The 18,984-nt window shown below is 47.6% G+C and overlaps 2 protein-coding genes across 2 annotated transcripts in view; both read right to left on the bottom strand.

Annotated features, from left to right (window-relative positions):
- Positions 1 to 12,285, bottom strand: part of FAM83D (family with sequence similarity 83, member D) — a 22,203-nt gene extending 9,918 nt beyond the window's left edge. Inside the window, exon 1 of the mRNA XM_008581925.1 lies at positions 12,022 to 12,285. Within this exon, the coding sequence (XP_008580147.1) occupies positions 12,022 to 12,285 (264 nt within the window). The remainder of the gene's footprint in view (positions 1 to 12,021) is intronic.
- The window catches only part of PPP1R16B (protein phosphatase 1, regulatory subunit 16B), an 86,230-nt gene continuing 79,499 nt past the window's right edge, over positions 12,254 to 18,984 (bottom strand). Inside the window, exon 10 of the mRNA XM_008581926.1 lies at positions 12,254 to 16,928. Within this exon, the coding sequence (XP_008580148.1) occupies positions 16,419 to 16,928 (510 nt within the window). The 3' untranslated portion in view covers positions 12,254 to 16,418. The remainder of the gene's footprint in view (positions 16,929 to 18,984) is intronic.

Below are 18,984 nucleotides of genomic sequence, written 5' to 3' on the forward strand. Positions count from 1 at the left end.
CATCTGCTGTACAGCATCCACCCAAATGACCTCCATGGCACTCACCTCACCGCTGAAAAACATGGTCTCTGTAGTTCTTTGGAGTCTGTACACAGGGCAAGCCCACCACAAGAACATGCAAATATTTCCTAAGGATTCCACCCTGAAGCTCAGACCAGTCCTTTCTTGTCCCCGACAGTGTGGCTCCACTAGTGCTCTAATTGATTTTCCACACCCAACATCAGATTACAGTGAACAGCTGCCTCTTGGCTATGCATCCTTGGGCAAATTATAGCTGTTTCAAATGTCTGTTTCCTTAGCTGCAAAATAGGTTTGAAGCAAGAACTAAATGACTATGTTACATAAAGTGCAAGGTGCAAAGGATCCCTTAGTGTCTGCTTATTCACCTTCCCAGTCCACAGTCTGAGATGCCCCAGCAGTTCAACACAGGGAGACATCTGCCAGCTCCCAGCTTTGCTCACTCTTTTAAAGAGAGGCTGCTTTGGCCGCAAAGGCTCTAATCGCACCCTTCACAGGCTAAAACCATGGCCCTCAGCTATACTCCTGGCAGAGTAGTTGGGGTGTCAAAAGACCCAAGCTTAGAAGCAAATCCCTACAAACCAAGTCAGAAGCTGGGGGTGTTAACTAAGGAAGCCAAGTCTCATGAGCTCTTTTGCAACCTGGAGCTGTAAGGGTTTCTCCCTCCTCCCAACTTCAACAGTGAAAGCCTGTGTCTCTCAGAATCACATTAACTCTTTTTCTGAATGTTAAGATTATTTATTTATAGGTTTCACCCCTTCTACTGGAGCAGAGGCCTTTGAATGGGACTGATTCATCTCTGTGGCCCCAGAGGACTCAGGACAGTACCTGATATCATTACTCCTTAAGGATTTGGGGGTTAAAGAAGATATGCAGGGACAAAGAGGCAATTTTGCTGTTTTTCTCCAACACTTCACGGTCTCATCTACTAAGATGTGGGACCTTGAAATGCCAGTTCCTGGGAAAGCATTGTTAGGAGGGGGTCTGGGAACACCAGTGATCTCCCTGGCTGCCCTTCCCTGATCTTGATGGTGCCCTGGTTGAGCTATTCTTGGTAAAGGCATGACTAAAATCCACTGAACATAGTGATTATTTTATTTTATTATTTTATTTATTTATTTATTTTTTAAAAGATGACCGGTAAGGGGATCTCAACCCTTGACTTGGTGTTGTCAGCACCAGGCTCTCCAAAGTGAGCTAACAGCCCATTCCTATATAGGGATCCGAACCTGTGGCCTTGGTGCTATCAGCACCACACTCTCCCAAGTGAGCCATGGGCCAGCCCTCAGAGTGATTTTAAAAATAAAATGTCCTTTCTAAATTGGTGGCATCTTCAGAAGTTTATATCCTCCAATGGCTTTTATATGTCCTATTTTGAGAGTTGTATCCATCCCATTCACTCAGGTCACATAAAGTAGAGGCTAACAGGAAGAAAGACCGGGACACAGAACCCAACTCTGCCACTTATTAGCTGTGTGACCCTGGGCAAGTTGCTTAATTTCTCTGAGTCTCAGTTTCCTCCTCTGGAAGATATGGATAACAACAGCACTACAGCAAAGAGCTGTGGTAAGGATTAAGTGAGACAAAGCACGGAAAGGGCCTAGCTCAGGGCAAGGCATGCAACAGATGCTCCATTATGCAGCCAGTGCCTCTTCAGAGTCTACTATGAGCTAAACTCTGTACCAGGCAGAAAGGAGGCTATGAAGAATTTGACATAGACCGACCTATCCTCAAGAAGAAAACATGGGATGCAAGGAAGCAAAATGGTACATACTGCACTGCAAGAAGCAATTAAATCAGGGGAATACTTCAGGGTGCTGGGGGGAGGGAGAGATAGTAAACCATCTCCCTTGCAGTGGTAGATGCACTGCAGGAACTCAAATGTTTACCAGATAAGAGCAGGGAAGGCTTCCTTGAAGAGATGTCATTTGAGCTGAATCACAAATAAGGACAAGATTTGGATGTGAGGACACGGAGGATGTGAAGGGGAGGGCAGACCAGGAGGAAGCCATGTGGTGACAGAGGAAGAGGGAAGAAATGATGGGGTATGTACCAGTTGGGCTGGAATGTACAGTATGCATGAAAGGGAGCAACAGGACATGCCTGGGAACGATGGATGAATGAGCAAGAACATACAAGTTCTTGAATGTCAATCAATCAGTATTAAACCTCCTTCCCCACACTGCCTGTATAAGAAATGAGTTAGTTCAAAGTGATCAGTCCAACAGGACAGAAGAAACTGGTTCCGGAAGAGGCTGGCTTAGGGCACTGATCTGCTACCACCTCCTCCAATGCAGGGCTAGCACCTAAGTGCCTGCAACACAGCAGTCACTTGGATATGTTTTAGTTTAACCAACTTCAGCAGCAAACATTTAGGAGGACTAGAGACCGAAAGAAGGAAAATCAGTGATAGAGGCTTTGATGACAGGCCAGGCAAGAAGAAATGAGGGCTGCAGAGTAGAGAAAGAGGACTGTGGGAGAGCCAACCAATAGAGGAAAGAGGAGGGAGAAGCAGTGGGAAGAGGGAATGAGAGAGGCTCAGGGCCACAGAATTCAGAAACAGAAAAAGAAAACTTGAGAGAGACTTTGAAAACTGATTTTGAGGCGGCAGTAAACCATCACAAGGGGGTTTTGAGTAACAGGTGTAAGAATGAGAGTAGAGCTTGCAAGAGAAAGCTGAAGAGGAACACACAGATTCCTGCTAGCCTCTCTGATTCCCACTCTGCTTTCAAGTAGTAAGTGTGAGCCTGAGGATCTAGGGTCAATCCCTGTCCCCGAGAACCCCATCTAATGAGACAGGAGACAAGCTAGGGGTAACACAGAGTGACAGAACCAATGGACTGCCCCCTCCACTGCTATGGAACAGAGACGAGAAGAATCCAGCTCAGTTGGCATGGTTAGACAGCGCTGATGGAGGCAGGCACCTGAAATCAGGGCCCACAGCACAGGCGCTTGCCAAACTGAATTTTGATGCACCGCTTAACAAAACAATTGTACAACACGTTTGTTATGTGATGAGTAAGAATCTAATTTGCTGTTCATTTCATTGCTTGCTTTTAAAGCCTCAATATTTCCTGTGTGTTGGATTTGAATGCTGAGCCCTAACACCCTCAGAGTGTTTAGAGGGTTGATGGAGGTTTATTCTTCCCCTGACTATCCTTATACCCAACATTCCCTCCTCTTTTCTTATTAAAGCAGGAGAGAACCAGTCCCATGCCTGGAAGGGATCAGCAGGTTCTGTCAAGGCCCTGTCCCCACTCCCCTACTTCTCCCCACTCCAGCCCTCATGCAAGCAAGCCCTACATAGTTAAGCTAGACATGGGGCTTTTTGAATCTCTGAAGGAACAGTCTCTTCACTGAGTTGAGCAACGGCCACTAGGACACATCTCCTAGGTGTTGGTGCTCTTGCTACAGGCTGCTGGGCCCTAGAAGTACAGTAGGACTTGAAAGATGGTGCAGAAATTGGCCAATACTCCTACTCCCCAAGGCATGATGTGGGATGGACAAAGGAGACACATCCAGAAGGCAAGCAGCTCATACCCCCCAGGTGCCCAGGGTCACAGTGGGCATTGCCATCTCCCAGCTAGTGCTGCACAAAGCCCACCTGCTCTCACAGAGCCAGAAAGCTGTGCAAGTGTTGACTTTTGAAAGTCTCCAGGGTCAACGCCCATCTGTATGTATCTCAGTGACTGGATGCCGGCCTGCTGCCCATACCCCACGCCATTCCTGTCCTTGTCCTGCCACATCTGGAAGAGCCACACCTATGTCAAGTTACCCACATCCTCTTGGGTAACAAACTGCAGTCCCAACCCTCTCCGTACCGCCAACTATCCCCTGCTGATCTGTAGTACCAAGAAACTTGGAGACTAATGTAGTCTGAGAGCAGAAATCACTGTGGTATTCTCCACATATTTGGGAAGGTCACCAACCCTTTTTATACTTACTTGTCACATAGAACTGGAATCTTTTTCACTTGCCTTTTTGCACGAAAGCTCTAAAGAGTTATCTAGAGGATTCAAAACCCCACCAACTGTTATCCCCAATTTACAGATGAGAAAACTAAAGTCTGGAGAGGATAGGTAACTTGTTCAAAGTAGCACAGTAAAGGAAATGCAGGAGCTGGAATTTCAACCCAGGTCTGTGACTCTGGAGCCATCTAAATATCAGAAAGGTGCTAGACTAAATATTATTCCTAACAAGTCTAATATCTAGTGTTCAAATGACTGGGATCTTGGAATAAATCCTGAAAGGATCAGTAGAGTGTCCCACAAAGTACATGGGATCTAGCCCACCATGGAGGATGATTAATAATAACACAAAATAATTAATAGTAGAAACATCAAGGAAACTTGGAACACAGGGCACCTTTTCTCTGCAGGCAGTTTTGCTAACTAATCCAGAACTGGAAGCACTGATGTTACATGAACAGGCTGTGGAATGAGACCTGACTTGGCCCTGGCTCCCCCACTTTCAAGAGCCATGTATGCTTTAGCATGTTAAGTTCTGTTGGCTTCAATAATACGCAAATAATGCTAACTATCTTATAGTGTTTGGTGGTTCAGCCCATGAGAGAATCCACGTACACACTAGGCAGTTTCTGGCTTATATATAGAAAGCCCTCAAATGGCAGCTACTCATATTCTTAGTCCCAGTTCTGCCCCTATCCCTGGGCAAGCCATTCTCCCTGAGCCTCAGTGTCCTCAAAACAAGGCATCTTCCAGCTCTGAAGAGTCTGTGATTCATGCCCCCTCCCTGGGCTGGTCTGGGCTCTGGCCAGGCACACATGCAACCTCAAGGGGCCACTCAGGGCCAGCCATTCCAGTTCTCATTCCAGCTCTTCTTTCGCATGAAGCAGGAAGTTCATGTCCATTACCCCTTCCCTATGTACCTCAGTTTCCCTCCCTTCCCACCCGGAGTCATAAAGGAAGGTCAGGTGTACAACATGCTTGGAATTCTACTCAAGGTCTGCATACATTCAGATGCATTAGCCTGTGCAATGGTCAACAGCAGCCTGGCCGCTGAGTCCCCCATGCTGACCACACGGCACCCATCAATTCCCTTCAGGTCCCCAGTGCTCTTGCCACTTACTCACCTAGCCACCCTCTGGCTAAAAAGGCAAAAGATATTACATATTTTAATAGAACAGAAATGGTCTCCTTGGGATTTCTTTTTTTTTGTCTTTTTTCGTGTCCGGCAACGGATCGCAACCCTCAGTGTCGCGCCCGTACCGGACCGGGACCGGCAACGGGATCGCAACACTCGGCGCTGCACCCGCACCTCACTCAGCCAGTGAGCGGGAACCGGTCTGTATGTGGGATCCGAACCCTCGGAGGGAGCGCCGCTGCGCTTCCCAAGCGGCGCACTGTAGCAGTGCGCCACCAGGCCGGCCCCTCCTTGGGATTTCTTTAAAAATCTTTAAATAACTTCTTTATATCATCTTCAGGGTTTAAAAACAAAAAGAATGTAAATTTCCACAGCAAAACCTAAATTTGCTTAAGTTGTTTTCCCTATGTTTCACAGGCTGTTATTAAAAAATTAACAATTGAAGTGTCAGATTGAAGTGCTGGTGGAGCAGTCTGCGGAGTGGTACAGTGCCTCTCCAGGAAAGGGGGGGACAATTCTCACTGGCCCACAGAGGGACTGACCACATGCAGCTGCATTTCTGCTGTACTGTTCCAGCATGACATGCACAGTCAGGCAGGGCTTTTCAAAAGTAGGGGGAAAGCATCAGGCAATTTTGGGGGGCAGGGAGGGCTTTCCATTTTGAGGTTTTATTTTATAATTATGTAATACATGTGGCTGGTTCCAAAATCCAGTCTACAAAACAAGGTACATTGGGAGATACCTAGTTCCATCCTCATCCATTCCTTCTCTCCCTCCCTATTAAGATAATAATTTCAATTAGTTTTTGATTTATTCTTCCAATTTCTTAAATATAAGCAAGTATGTGTAGATATATATAAACATTGTTTGATATAAACAAGTATATGTATTATGTATATACGTGTATGAATGTTTATATCCCCCCGTAGATAAAAGCAAAACATACCACAATGTTCTAGACTACTGCAGTCCAACAGAACCTTCTGAGATGATAGAGGGACTGAATTTTAATGTACTTAATTTAAGTTCATTTAAATTTCAATAGCCACATGTGCCTAATGGCTACTGCACTGGTCAGTGCACTTCTAGACCCTTCATTTCAGAATAGAGCCAGTCGTGATTCCTTCTTAGAGCTGCAGGGTACTCCATTGCGTGGATGAACTAATTTATTTACCAGTCCTCTACTGATGGACATTTGAGCACTTTCTAGTCTTTTGCTATTATAATTAGTGTTACAACAAATAACCTATTGCATACATCTGCCAGTGTATCTTTGGGATAGATAATAGAAATGGAATTGTTGGGCCAACAGGTAATTATAACTGAAACTTTGCTGGATATTGCCAAATTCCCCTTCAGAGATTATACATTTGCATAAAGATTTTTAAAAAGCTAATATATCCATTACATTTTGGCTTTTTGATTTCTGTTTTTTCTGAGAGAATTTATCCTTTATCCATAAAGGAGTCAGAAAAGAATCCTGCAGCTTCATTACTGTCTGATGAATGCTAGGAAAAAAGAATAAGGAAAGGAAATGGCAGACGGAAAGTAGAATGGTGGGTGCTGGGGCCACGAGGAGGAGGAAAGTGAGGAGCTAGCATTTAATGGGTAGAGTTTCACTTTGGGAAAATGAAAAAGTTTTGAAGATGGATGGCGGTGACAGCTGCACAACAATGTGAATGTACTTAAGGCCACTCAACTGTACATTTAGAAATGGTTAAAATGGCAGATTTTGTTATGGATATCTTAACACAGTTAAAAAAAGAAAAGAAATGGCTAAATATTCTAAAATCCTTAACCTGGCACATAAAATCAAAAGGAAGGGAAAACAGTAGTGACACCTCAGTCTGATGGGTAACATCCCAACATGATGCATTAGTGAGAACTTCCAGGCCAGTGGGGATGATTTTGCCCCCAGAGGGCATTTGGCAATGTCTGGAGACATTTTTTTTTATTGTGGTTAAAAAAAAAAAAATATATATATATATATATATATATATATCTCATAAATCTGCCATCTTAATAATCTTTAAGTGTAAAATTCGGTAGCATTAATTACATTCAAAATATTGTAAAACCATCATTACTATAAGGATGCCCAAGGGTGAGGTCTTGCAAAAAAAAAAAAAAAGGTTGCCTCTTTGGAAGTAAAGCATGCAGGGAATAAGTAGCTGGCAAGAAGGATGGCTCTGAGGAGTGAAAAACCTCTGGGTAGGATGAGCTTTGCCAGGAACTCCCGTTCAGAAACCAGGAATACCCAGACATCCACATCATAAGCCCATTGCCAAATGAGGTCATGCACCATTCCAGGCAGGGGGCCCCAGCCCAGCCAAATGCTGATTCACAGGGCAACAGAGACAAAGAAGGGAATAATTCACCAATGGATAGAGTAGAATAGGCATAGATTCTAGAGCAAGTGCATAAGGAAAAAAATCCCATATAGTTCAAAATTATTCTAAAAATTCCTTAGGAAGCAAACATAGGGGCTTTCAAAAGGTCCAAAGCAGTACTTCCTCCAGCTTTGGTGAAGTTCTCTGAGCACCAGGTAAGCAGACAGCTCTTATTCAAGCCATGCTATACATAAATCATGTTTTTAAACATGTACCTCAGTGTGGTAGATGCCCACAATTTGAAAGGCATGAAAGGTGTGCAGAAACCGAGCCAATGGGGGAGCTGGCAGATTCACAACCCCAGTCATGCCCACCCAGGGACAAATCCTTGCTCAGTAGAAAGGCAGAGAGAATCACCTGAACTATTTGGTTTTCTTCCTTCCTACCTCTGCCCTCCCTCTCTGTCCTTTTTCTTCCCCCAAAAGCATGTAGCTGCATGAGTAAAGGTACATATAATAGGCCTCCACAGTATTTAATGAGCACCTATTATGTGCCAGATGCCCTGGGTGATTCTGTGTGGTCAGAGAGCTGCAGAATAAAACCTATCCCAGAACTATCCATTCAGGCTGCAAAGCCAGGATTAGGCCCTGCCACTAAGTGACCCTGGCTTCCTGTGCCCAACCCTGGTCATGGAGCTCCTATCCACGCTCTTTCCAGAGCCAGGCCTGAAGATGCAGGCTGTAGCACCTCCTCAGTCAGGGCAGACAGAGCTGCAGGGAGCAAACACCTAGGTCTGACCCTTCTCTAGTGCAGCCTGACCCCAACCTCTGGTGTCACTATGTAGGCCACTTCACATGGAATTCAAAGTTCCTAAATATGCCCAACAAAAGATTCCCACATACTTCCTCTGCTCCAGGTACCAGAAATATATATCTGATTCTACCTTTCCCAGGAAGGGGAAAACACATGCTAATTTATAAAACCTGAACCGCAGGGACCTATATGCTGGTGTCATTAATCGCCTTCCCCACCTGATGGGTTCAGAAGGTTCTCTGCTAGCTCAATGCCGCCTCCTCTTAAAACCAACCACCCCGGTCCAGCCTTCTTCCTGAAAAGGGCAGATCTCGTACTATCATTGTCATTTTCCTGTTTACAGAATATGCAACATGGAAATTAAAAGTGCAAATCTTAAGAAACTGTCGAAAACCTTCAGCCTGCTGAAAACTACCAAAGTACCAATCCTTCCTCATGGCAGGGAAGCTGTGTAGAGTAGGGATTAAAAGCATCAGCTGCAGAGCAGGGCAGGCTCAGGCTTCAGCCCAGCTTTGTCCCTTACTGTGTGATCTTGGGCAAAGTACTTAACTTCTCTGTGCCTGTTCTCTTCTTAATTGTGGCCTCCTCCCAGGGATGGGAGGGTTAAATGAGATAATCCAGGTAAAGGGTTTAGCACAAAAACTGACCTGTTGAAAAGTGCTCAATCATATCATCACTAAGTACCTCAGTCATTGGAACACAGATGTAGAACAGCTTCTCATCTCATCCTGAAAACAGCCTGAGACGTGCACCTTCGTGATCCTCACTGTCACAGGTACTAGATTTCAAAATATGTGGCCAGAGTGACACAGCCCATGTACACAATGCATGCCTTTACATAGAGTGGCAGCACCTGACCAGCCACTAGATTAGCTCTCTATTACCTCTCTCCCCCATAAGTCTCTGTCCACTTGAGGACAAGCTCCTTATCCCCACACATGGCAACACAGCAGAGCGTGGTGGCTAAGAGTGGTTAGGAGACTCTTGTGCTTCAGTTTGAGTCCTGGCTCCATCATTCCCTGGCTGAACAGCCTCAGAGCAATTTAAGTTCTCCATGCCCCCATTCTATCATCTATAAAATGGAGATAATAATTGTGCCTACCTTGGGATTACTTAGAACAGTTCCTGGAAAAAGGGATTACTGTTTTCTTAAAAAAACCAAAAGAGATGGTCTCTGGGACCTCAAATTCAGCATGTCTCAAATCCAGCTCATCTCAGCATCCCTTACCCTCAGCCTTACTCTTCTAGTATTCCAGTTTGGTAGTACTGCTGTCCACCCAAGCTAAAAAACCTCAGTCTTCCTTAACTCTTGCTATATCTTCCTCTCCTAGCCTTGCCTACTGTCCTGTTCCCCCCACACGTCTGCCTCCAGGCTATCTAATCACCACGTCTTGTCAATTCTACCTAAAACTCTTTTCCTGCCCACACTGCCTTAGCATAGACCCTCTTCTTGTACATAGATCCCTTTGGCCTCCTCCTTATAGCTGTCCTGGACACATTTCACCACTCTCAAACCCATCCTCCATGCTTCCACAAGAATTGCTGCAAGGGAACACCAATCTGATCATGCTCCCCTCCTCCCTCTGAACCTTCAATGGCTCCCCACTGCTCCTTCGGTAGTGTGCAAAGCACTCAACAGTCTGGCTCCAGTCTTCCCCTTCAGCCTCCTCTCCTACCACTAACCATCATGTACTCTCTGCTCCAGCTATGGGGAATTTGGCTGCCCCCAAACATGCCAGGCCCTTTCACACTTCTGGTCCTGTCCCTATCCCCTGGGCCTGGCAAACCCCACCCATCCTCCTGGACCTAACTCTGAGGTCAGCACCACTCCAAACACTTTCTTCTACCCCTCCCCCACTGCCTGCAGTAAACTCCTCACTGCTTTTCACTAGCCAACTGTACACTCTCCAGTGCAGTCAAGAACCATGCCTTTCTCTTGGCCCCAGCTCCTGGAAGTGTACAATACGAAGTAGGTACAGAATAAGCAAATAATTTGGCATATGGCAGATACACTGAAAATACTCATTGGATTTAAAGGTAATTTAACCACCTTTCTCAGTTAAAATTGCCCAAGTTCTATATATAGAATCTCAGAGAGAACAGTGGATTGTTCTTGGATTAGGGGACAGATCCAGATCCATGTAGTTGGACTAGGGGACAGAATGGGACAGGAGGTTCTACCCAGGAATGTCAGTATCACAAAATGCCCACAGGATGGGGGAGAGTCTGAGCTCCAGCCTCGATCCCCTTCTAAGGCCAGCACGTGAGTGTACAGATATTTTCCCTCTAGCTCCAGTGCCCTTTCACTACCACTAAAATTTGGACTGGGCAAAAGGCTACGGCAATCCATATCTCTTTTTCTTGGAGATCTGTTCTTTCCTTTTCTCAAGTTCCAAGTGTTCAAGTTCTCCTCCTGGAGGTGAGCTTTGGGAATGCACACCTACCCCACAATTCTGCCTTTTCCCATCTTTTTAATCTTCTCATTGAACCCACAAGTAAAATGTCTGCAGCATCAAACGGACCCTCAGCCTACCCAAGCACCACAAGGCTAATGCTCGCCTAGCTGGAGACCACATCCTTTCCCCCAAAGGAAAGACCCTAGCTCACTGTATGGATTAACACTGCAACTCCAGCAGTCAGGTAAAGAACACCTAGCATCAGAAACACTCCTAAGAATCGGGGCTTGTTCCCAGACTTGATGCAGAAATATATTACCCATAGTCAGACACACTCAGGTTCCAGCCCTACCAAGTCTTACCACAGCCTGGGACTTCACCTCCATGCCCTGGCCCAGGTAGCTAGCAAGGAAACTGGGCACTGTCAGTCCACAAGCAATGTGGCAGCTGACCATGGCTCTGGACTAGGTGTCTAGCTGCCATACCCTTACCTGTCCCTCCCACCTTGTCCACTGCATTCTTTTTCCCTGATCCCCAGATTCCCAGCACCCTGCTGCAGCCTCATACTGGTTGGCAGGCAGAGAAGACTTCTCACTGCACCCCAACACCATGCCACACTAAGAGTGAGAAAATAGGACCCAAAGCCACTGTGAATAGAGAAGACGGCTTAATGCAGGGGCATTTGCATTTTAGGAGGCCACTGCTAACTGGAGCAGATCCAGCCTAGGGAAAAGCAACGCCCCCAACTCATTCACAAAAGGAGCAACTTCCCCTCCATCTGTGGCAGGAGGGAAAGGGGCAGGGCTCTCACTTTGCCACTCTTGTATTATTTGCTTTCCACAACGAAAGACACGTGGAAGTGACTAGTATTAATAGATTCCTAATGCCCCATAGTTTTCTCTCTAGACAATCTTTCAGGAACTTTTCCCTAGGTACATTCTTCTTAGATAATGCGTCTCGTAAGAAGCCCCTGAAGTAGGACCAAGTGTTGGCTAACAGCCAGAAAAACTGGCAATCTGGTTTGGTTTTAACTGAAATTTGGAAGTGGGAGTATTTCTGGTCCCTCCCCCACAGGATACGAATGTCAGGCGTTAGAACCCAGGCACAGTTCGCATCCTCGAGGACGGAGGCACCTCCCACTCTCCCCTGCCACTAGGAAAGGCCAGGGGGACCCAGGACCGAGGGGAGACACGCAGAGTGGGGTGAGTCGTGGACGCTGGGGTCCACCCGGCCCGTGCGTACAGAAAGGAGCAGAGGAGATAATGGGCCCGGCCCGCGCTCCCAGCAGGCCTCGATTTCCTATTCTTGAAGAGGGTCGACAGGGACCGACGCGGACCCCAGGAGCCGGACAGGCCGCTCACCTCTCGCGCCGAGCGGAGCTGCTGGCGCAGCGCGTCTTTGCAGCCATAGGGGCCGTTGGGGCCCGCGCCACGGGGCTGGAAGTGCGCCTCGACGCGCGTGGCGCCGCGGTAGGCGCCCTGGTAGAAGGCGGGCCAGCCGAGCTCCAGCAGCGGCGGCTCCAGGTCCGACTGCTCGGGGAAGTAGGTGCCCGACGAGCAGTCGTGCGACGAGCCGAAGATGTGGAGGAGCCACAGTGTTGGACCCGAGGCCCACCACTGCCGCATGGTGAGGGGTTACCTGAAAATTACTTCAATACAATATCAAAGATCAGCGAGGGTTTTTTTTAAAAAAAGTTTTAAATATATTAGACTCTCTTGATTGCCATTTGTACACAAAAGCTCCTGATACAGTATACAGAGTTTTAACCTTTTTTTTCACATAAAATACATTTTTCTTAAGTGTTCTCTGTACATCAGTGGCTTCTGGTCTGGTGAATTATTGCGGAGGGCTGGGCATCTGCAGACTTTTCCTGGGTGTGCAGAGCCAGGCCCCGCACGGTGGCACTTGCAATGCCCATGGGAAACAGGCCCTCTGGCCTGTCAAGGAGAGGGCTACAGCTTCTGGCAAAGTGGGTCACTTCTGCAGAGTCATCCACTGACCATGTGACCCTTTGCTCTTATGTGCCTAAGGGACGGGAGGCTTTCCCAAGGCTACAAATAGCAAGAGTTAAATACAGTCCTTCTGAGCATGTTTTAAGGAGTGCCCTTCTGGAAAGTACCCCAGTATCCTGCTCTGGGAGAGCAGGTGGGAGAGAGAGCTCAAGATCAAAAGGTGTCTGACACCAATAACCAAATGGTCTCATGTTCTGAGGCCAGCAAAATGTGGTGGGGCAGGACAGGGACCACGTCCTTGTTAACTTTTCCAGGCCCCTTGAGATTGATCAAATAGTGCAGAGCTCTTTTACTAATGATGCATATTTGATGGAGAATTATATCCTGAAGTAGACATGAGCCTAGGGTTCACTCGGCTTCCCGGAGCTACTGACCAGAAACTCAAAATCTGGGGAAAGCCACCAGTTTTCAACTTGGGGCACAAGGTAGGAGCAAGGGCCAGAGCTCACGGTGACTGAGCCGTGCAGCACTTGCTTTAGAAGTGGCCTCCTTTAATCTGCCAGGAACTGCCATCAGACCTGGGTCTCAGCAGGAGCTGGGCATCTGGTCAACCTTGGCAGGCTTCTCCCAGTTCCTTGATCCACCCCTGCCATAGAGAGGCAGACTCATGAGGAAAGGCTATGATCTTAAAAGAAGCTGCTTTTCCTCCCATTATCCTTTGGTGGGGTGGCGGGACTATATAATAAAAGAGCAAAAATGAGCAAGACACAGTGACATTAAGAACCTGAGATGCATTTGGCAGCAAACTGCGGACTCATTCTTCTAGACACTGACTTTAAACTGCTACTTTACAGTCCCTTAAAGATGCTGGCCTGAATACCCCTGAAAGTTCCAGACAGACTTGGGAAGGTGACTGCCTGGATGGAACCCAAGATCCAGCATCTGCACTTAGTGGCAAATGTTTATCCAGGGGTGGCCATGACAGCTGTTTCTCAGCTAAACAGATTCATACTCTAAGGATTCTAGGAGCTGAAAAGCAAAGGGACACTGGACTGAAAGGCAGTCACTCTGCCTCAGGTGACATGAATGGGGCTGCTGATGTCTGTGGTCCTTGAGGGATGAAAACTGGAAAGAGCAGTTCTCCTGTCTTGTTCCTCCTTTATCCAGAGAACCTAACAGTGCATGGTATGTTGCAGCTACACAAGTTATGTGAGTGAGTAAATGAATGACCATGGCTCATTCACTGCAGCCCATTCCCCATCTTGTCCCTAAACACCCAGGAGACCCACAGGGAAAACTCCCCAGGGACTTGAAACCCTAACAGGGAATGGTTCATCCCTGCCTGAAAACATGAGCTAATGCCCGAGAGTCATCTCTGTCTCAAGATGGCTCTTGTCAGGGAATCAGCTACGATTCCCGACCTTCAGGGTGGAGAGGAATGGCCCAGAAGACAAGAAGCAATGGCGGAGGAGGGAACAGCCTGAAGGGCTCAGGGTGGGCAATAAATGCCTTCAGTCTCTGGCCCTTGAGTAAAAAGATCCAAAAGTCTGCACAGCTCTCTCCTGGGGAGTGTTTGGCTTCCCTTGGCACTCCCTACCTTGTAGCTTAAGTCAGCTCAAGAGGAATTTCAGTGTCAGTCTGGGCTGAATACTGTTTTAAAGCCAAAGGCATGTGGATTTTGGATCATCTCCATCCTGCTCCAGCCACAGGCTGAGACAAGGGAGAGCCCACCTCAGACCCCAGAGATGTGAAAAGCATCATGTACACCTGTCTTTGGTCTCCTGGGCCACCCCTCCACCCTAGACAACATCTGTCCTAGAGTTGGGGTGGGGATGGCCTGATGCTATGAGACCCTCTCTGTGTCCAGCAGCCACCAGGGGCACAGTCACTCCCATGAGCCCTCTGCTCCCTCGCCCAGCTGCCCTGCTCCTGGTAAAGTATCAGCCAGGTCCCTTGAGGTCCACCTTCCTATCTGGGCTACAGGGGCCATGGGGACCACAGTAGGGGACTGGAACTGACAAACAGCAGATCCCATTACAAGAGGATAGTAGCACAAGAGGGTCTCTTCCAGCCCCAGCCCTCAGTCCAGGTATCCCTCGGAGAATTTCTCACAGGCTCAGAAAGAAGCGGGTTAAAGGAAACCCAGATCTGTTCCCCAAATTAGAATCTGGACGTAGGGGGCCCCTTCACAGCTCTAAGGAGGTAGTTTTAGGACAAATAAAAGGCGCACAGAGCAGGGAACAAACCTTTGGTTTGTTACACCAAAAAGTTTTGGCTGAGCCTGTGGACAGTGCCCAGCTCATGGGCCACAAGCTCAGAGGGCTCATGAGGGAATGCCTGGTGCGGTGAAGGGCGGCCTGCCCCTTGTGCTCCTCTCTCCAGCATCAGGAGACCCAGGCTATGAATCGCAGAGCTGGGTGTGACCCAACTCCAGCCCTACCACCGCTCTTCTGAATGCAGTAGAGGACATGGCCCTGGGTACCTCGGATTTGCAGCCCTAGGGCATCACCACTCCTCCAGCAGGAGCAGGCTGGGAGCCCCTGGGCCAGGCAGGAACTCACAAGGGCCAGGTGGCAAATTTGCCTCACCAAGCATTCCAGAAAAGGGAATGCTTGGCCCAGAGTCCTGGGCATTCACGCTGCATACATGACTGACATGGAAGGTGGGAGGCGGGGGTGCCCAGGCCACCCCTAACTGCTCACTCTGATGCCTCAGTCTGAGGAAGCCTGGACTGAAATGACTTGAATATATCAAGACTGGCCAGGACGCTGGGCTCTGTCCTTGTTAACCAGCCATGTTTCAGAAATTACCTCACCCTCTCTCTACAAAAGGCCTTCCAACAGAAGCTCCTCACTTAGCTTCGTTTTTCCAACACCAGCCAGTAAAACCCAGTGATTGTGATACGATGCTTGGTAGAAAGCGAATTACCTCCCACCTGGAGGTTTATAGCCTAAAAGAATTTTTTTTTTTTAATCAAATGCACTTTTGGAAACACTGACTTTGTCACCTCCCCTGCCCCTTTGATACTTCTAACCAAGAGCAGAACATGATTTGGTTTATTCCGGGAGTGGAAATGGCTGGTTTTCCACCTTGGCCCCTGGGTGGTCACACAGCTGGCTCCCAGCATGAGCAGGAGTGGGGCTCTCAGCAAGGTAGTGGGGAGCAGGCCTGCCCATCTTTAACCCAGGTGGATTCCTGGCTCCCTCTGAACACAGTGAGGACTTCCTGCCCCTGCCAGGTATGGATGGTGGCCCAGACCCTGGTATGACTCTGAGCAGGACTATGGGTCTCATCTTAGCAGGCCCCCTCCCCTGCTAAAGCCACATTGGCAGTGGTGATGACACTCTAAGGCTTAACCTCAAGACTTTTGGGAATAGCCCAGAAATTCTCAGCCCCACCTGCTTCCCATGAGCCCACGTGTGTCATTCCTGCACACATTAGTTGTGTGTGTGCCTGAGTGTGTGTGTGTGTGTGTTATGTGACATGCAAGTACTGCCCCAGAGAGGCCTTTACCAAGAACAGAACTGGGATTTCAAGCCTGCTCTCCCAAAATCAGACAGCAGAGAGAGTCAGGAGGCCACTGCGAGCCTTGTTTCAGGTGGCAGACAATGCAGCAGGAAGCAGAACCATGGGGAGCGGTGACGCTATGGGCAGCTGGGTGAGAGGTGGGCTCTGCTTTCCAGAGGAATGCTGAGCCCACCTCTCACCCAGCTGCCCTCTGATACCTCCCCAGACAGGACTGTTGGGCTGGCCTGGATTTCAGGGACTCCTCCCCTGAGGAATCTCTCTCCTTCATCACACGGAGACTAGGAGATGCGACAGCAACCATGGACCTTCTCCTCCATCTCCTCCATGGGGGCCTTGAACTTTAAGAGCGGGGGATCTCCGCTGGTGACTGTGTAATACACTGAGGTCCCATTGCTGCTGTATGGTGAAGTTCTGCCTCCGATCAAGGGGGTCTTGCCTTCACTGCTGCCCTCGCCAGTCCTGGCCATGCTGCTGCCCAGGTGGGTGCTCAGGAAGGGGTGGCTGAGCAACTTGGCTGCAGCCCGCTGCCGCTTCAGCTCCAGAAGCGTCTGGGGGCTCTGCTCTTTGTAGCCACTCCAGGGCGGGGTGGCATCAGCCATGCCAGGGCTGCCATAGGCCATGCTGTAGTCGGGCACCTCATGCACCTTCCAGACATCCCCATTGGACAGTGCATACTGGTAGGCGCTGACCGGAGCCCGGAGGCCATTCTCAACAGGCATGTCCAGTTCACCCCGTGGGATCTTGGTGGAAAATTCAGAGAGCAGCACGGGTTTCTCCAGCCTGGGGTTCTGAGAGTAAGAAGGACAACATTACCAGCTAGCTAGAGAATCAGAGCTCACTGCCCACTGGCACCTCTGCTACGGGCACGGTTGTTTGGATCCATCCTCCAGGTAGGTTTTCCCTACCTGGGTAACAGGGCCTCTGCTTTCCTCTGGGGAATCACCAATCTCTGTGTTTTGGTCCAGCTGACCAACCCCAAACTTGCTCTAGGGGCTGGACCATGACCCCAGGCCTGGCCAATCAACACATTTCACTATTAGTCCAGGGATAGGTTCTCAATAAAGATTGGTTTAGTGAAATTCAACCCTGGAGCTTTTGCTAGGACAATTGGGGAAGAGCAGTTTCTGTAGGTGCTGTGGATGGTAAGAATGATGTAAGCTGGGGACACGTAGATGCCATGTCAAAGGGTCTGCTTGCAAGTGAAGCTGACATTAGGGAAGACTGCGAGAGAGAGGAGAGAGATTGCATCCCGATGATGCATTTTGAGGCCCAGAACCCAGCTGAACCCAGACTTTTCAGTTACATGAGCCAATAAATTCCTTTTTTAAGTCAATTTTAGTTGGGTGTTTCAGTCACTTGTAATCCTTCCTCTGTATTTCCAGCATATTTCTACTTCAAATGATTCTCACCCAGGGATCCTGTATACTCAATGATCCCTGGATAACAAGAGCTTGAAAACTATGGCCAGTCAGAAAGAAAAAAGAAAAAGAAAAGAAAAGAAAACAGTAGCTGCTGCCCAGAAACTATAAACTAAAAGATAGACACATTTGACAATAACAAAAATGTAAAGCACCACAAAAATCACCATAAACAAAGTCAAAAGACACATGAAAAAACTGGAAAAATGTTTGCAACACATGTGACAGAAAAAGGACTAATTTTTCAAACATACAAAGAGCACTTAAAAGTTCATTTTAAAAAACCTAACCACTCAACCAAAAATATAGGCAAAGGGCACTAATATGCAGCTCTCAGAAAAATATATAGATATATTTAGCCTATAAACATCAGAAAAATATTCAACTTCATTAATAATTAATGACATAAAATTAAAATAGCAAAATAATTTTACCTCACACTGACAAATATTTTTCAAGCGTGTTATTACTCAGCATTGGCAAGGATGTGGAGAAATGGGTGAGAGTGTAAACTGTCACAACCTCTTTGGAGAACAATTTCTCAGCATCCCTCCAAAAAAAATTTTTTTAAAGAAGAATGTATACTTTGCACCAGCAAACTATACATTCCAGGACTTTGTTGCACAGATATACTACCTCATGGATGCAAAGCCTGAAAGTTGTTATTGGGCAACTGGAAAATTGTGGCCAGTACCTATACTGGAATGTTCTGCAGCTGGTAGAAAGAGTAATGGAAGTCTCTTTATGCTAGCTTGGAAAGATATTCAAGAAATATATAATTAGGTTAAAATATGGTAAAGCAAGGGATACTTTCTTTTTTTTTTTTGTCTTTTTCGTGACCAGTAAGGGGAGTGCAACCCTTGGTGTGGTGTCGCCCGCACTGCGCTCAGCCAGTGAGCACACCGGCCATTCCTATATAGGATCCGAACCCGCGGCGGGAGCGTCGCTGCACTCCCAGCGCTGCACTCTCCCGAGTGCGCCACGGGGCTGGCCCAGATACTTTCCACACTAAGTTTCCATTTACATAAATGTGTATGTTTCTTCTTTTTTCTTTTAAATGGCTCCTTCTGGAAATCAGGAGCCTAACTACAGGGGGCTTCCAGAAACCAAAACCCCCTACCTCATTCCTACAGGCTTAAGGGTATATGAGACCCCACAGCAATGAACACTTCTGGGGGAGTCCCGGGGGCTGTGAGACATGAACAAACACAGGCACAAAGCGAGTGTGAATGTAGAGGGGCTGCTTCCATGAGGATTTCTTTAAGAATCTCAGGCTCTCCTGCAAATCAATAAGGAAAAAATAAACAACCCAACAAAAAGGGGCAAAAGAACAGACAGTGTACAAAAGAGGCTAACCGAATGGCCAATAAGCATATCAAAATGGGTTTAACATCCCCCATCATCAGAGAAATTCAAATATAACATT

This window comes from Galeopterus variegatus, unplaced genomic scaffold (genome assembly GCF_000696425.1).
Source record: "Galeopterus variegatus unplaced genomic scaffold, G_variegatus-3.0.2 Scaffold2489, whole genome shotgun sequence".
Taxonomy (NCBI): Eukaryota; Metazoa; Chordata; class Mammalia; order Dermoptera; family Cynocephalidae; genus Galeopterus; species Galeopterus variegatus.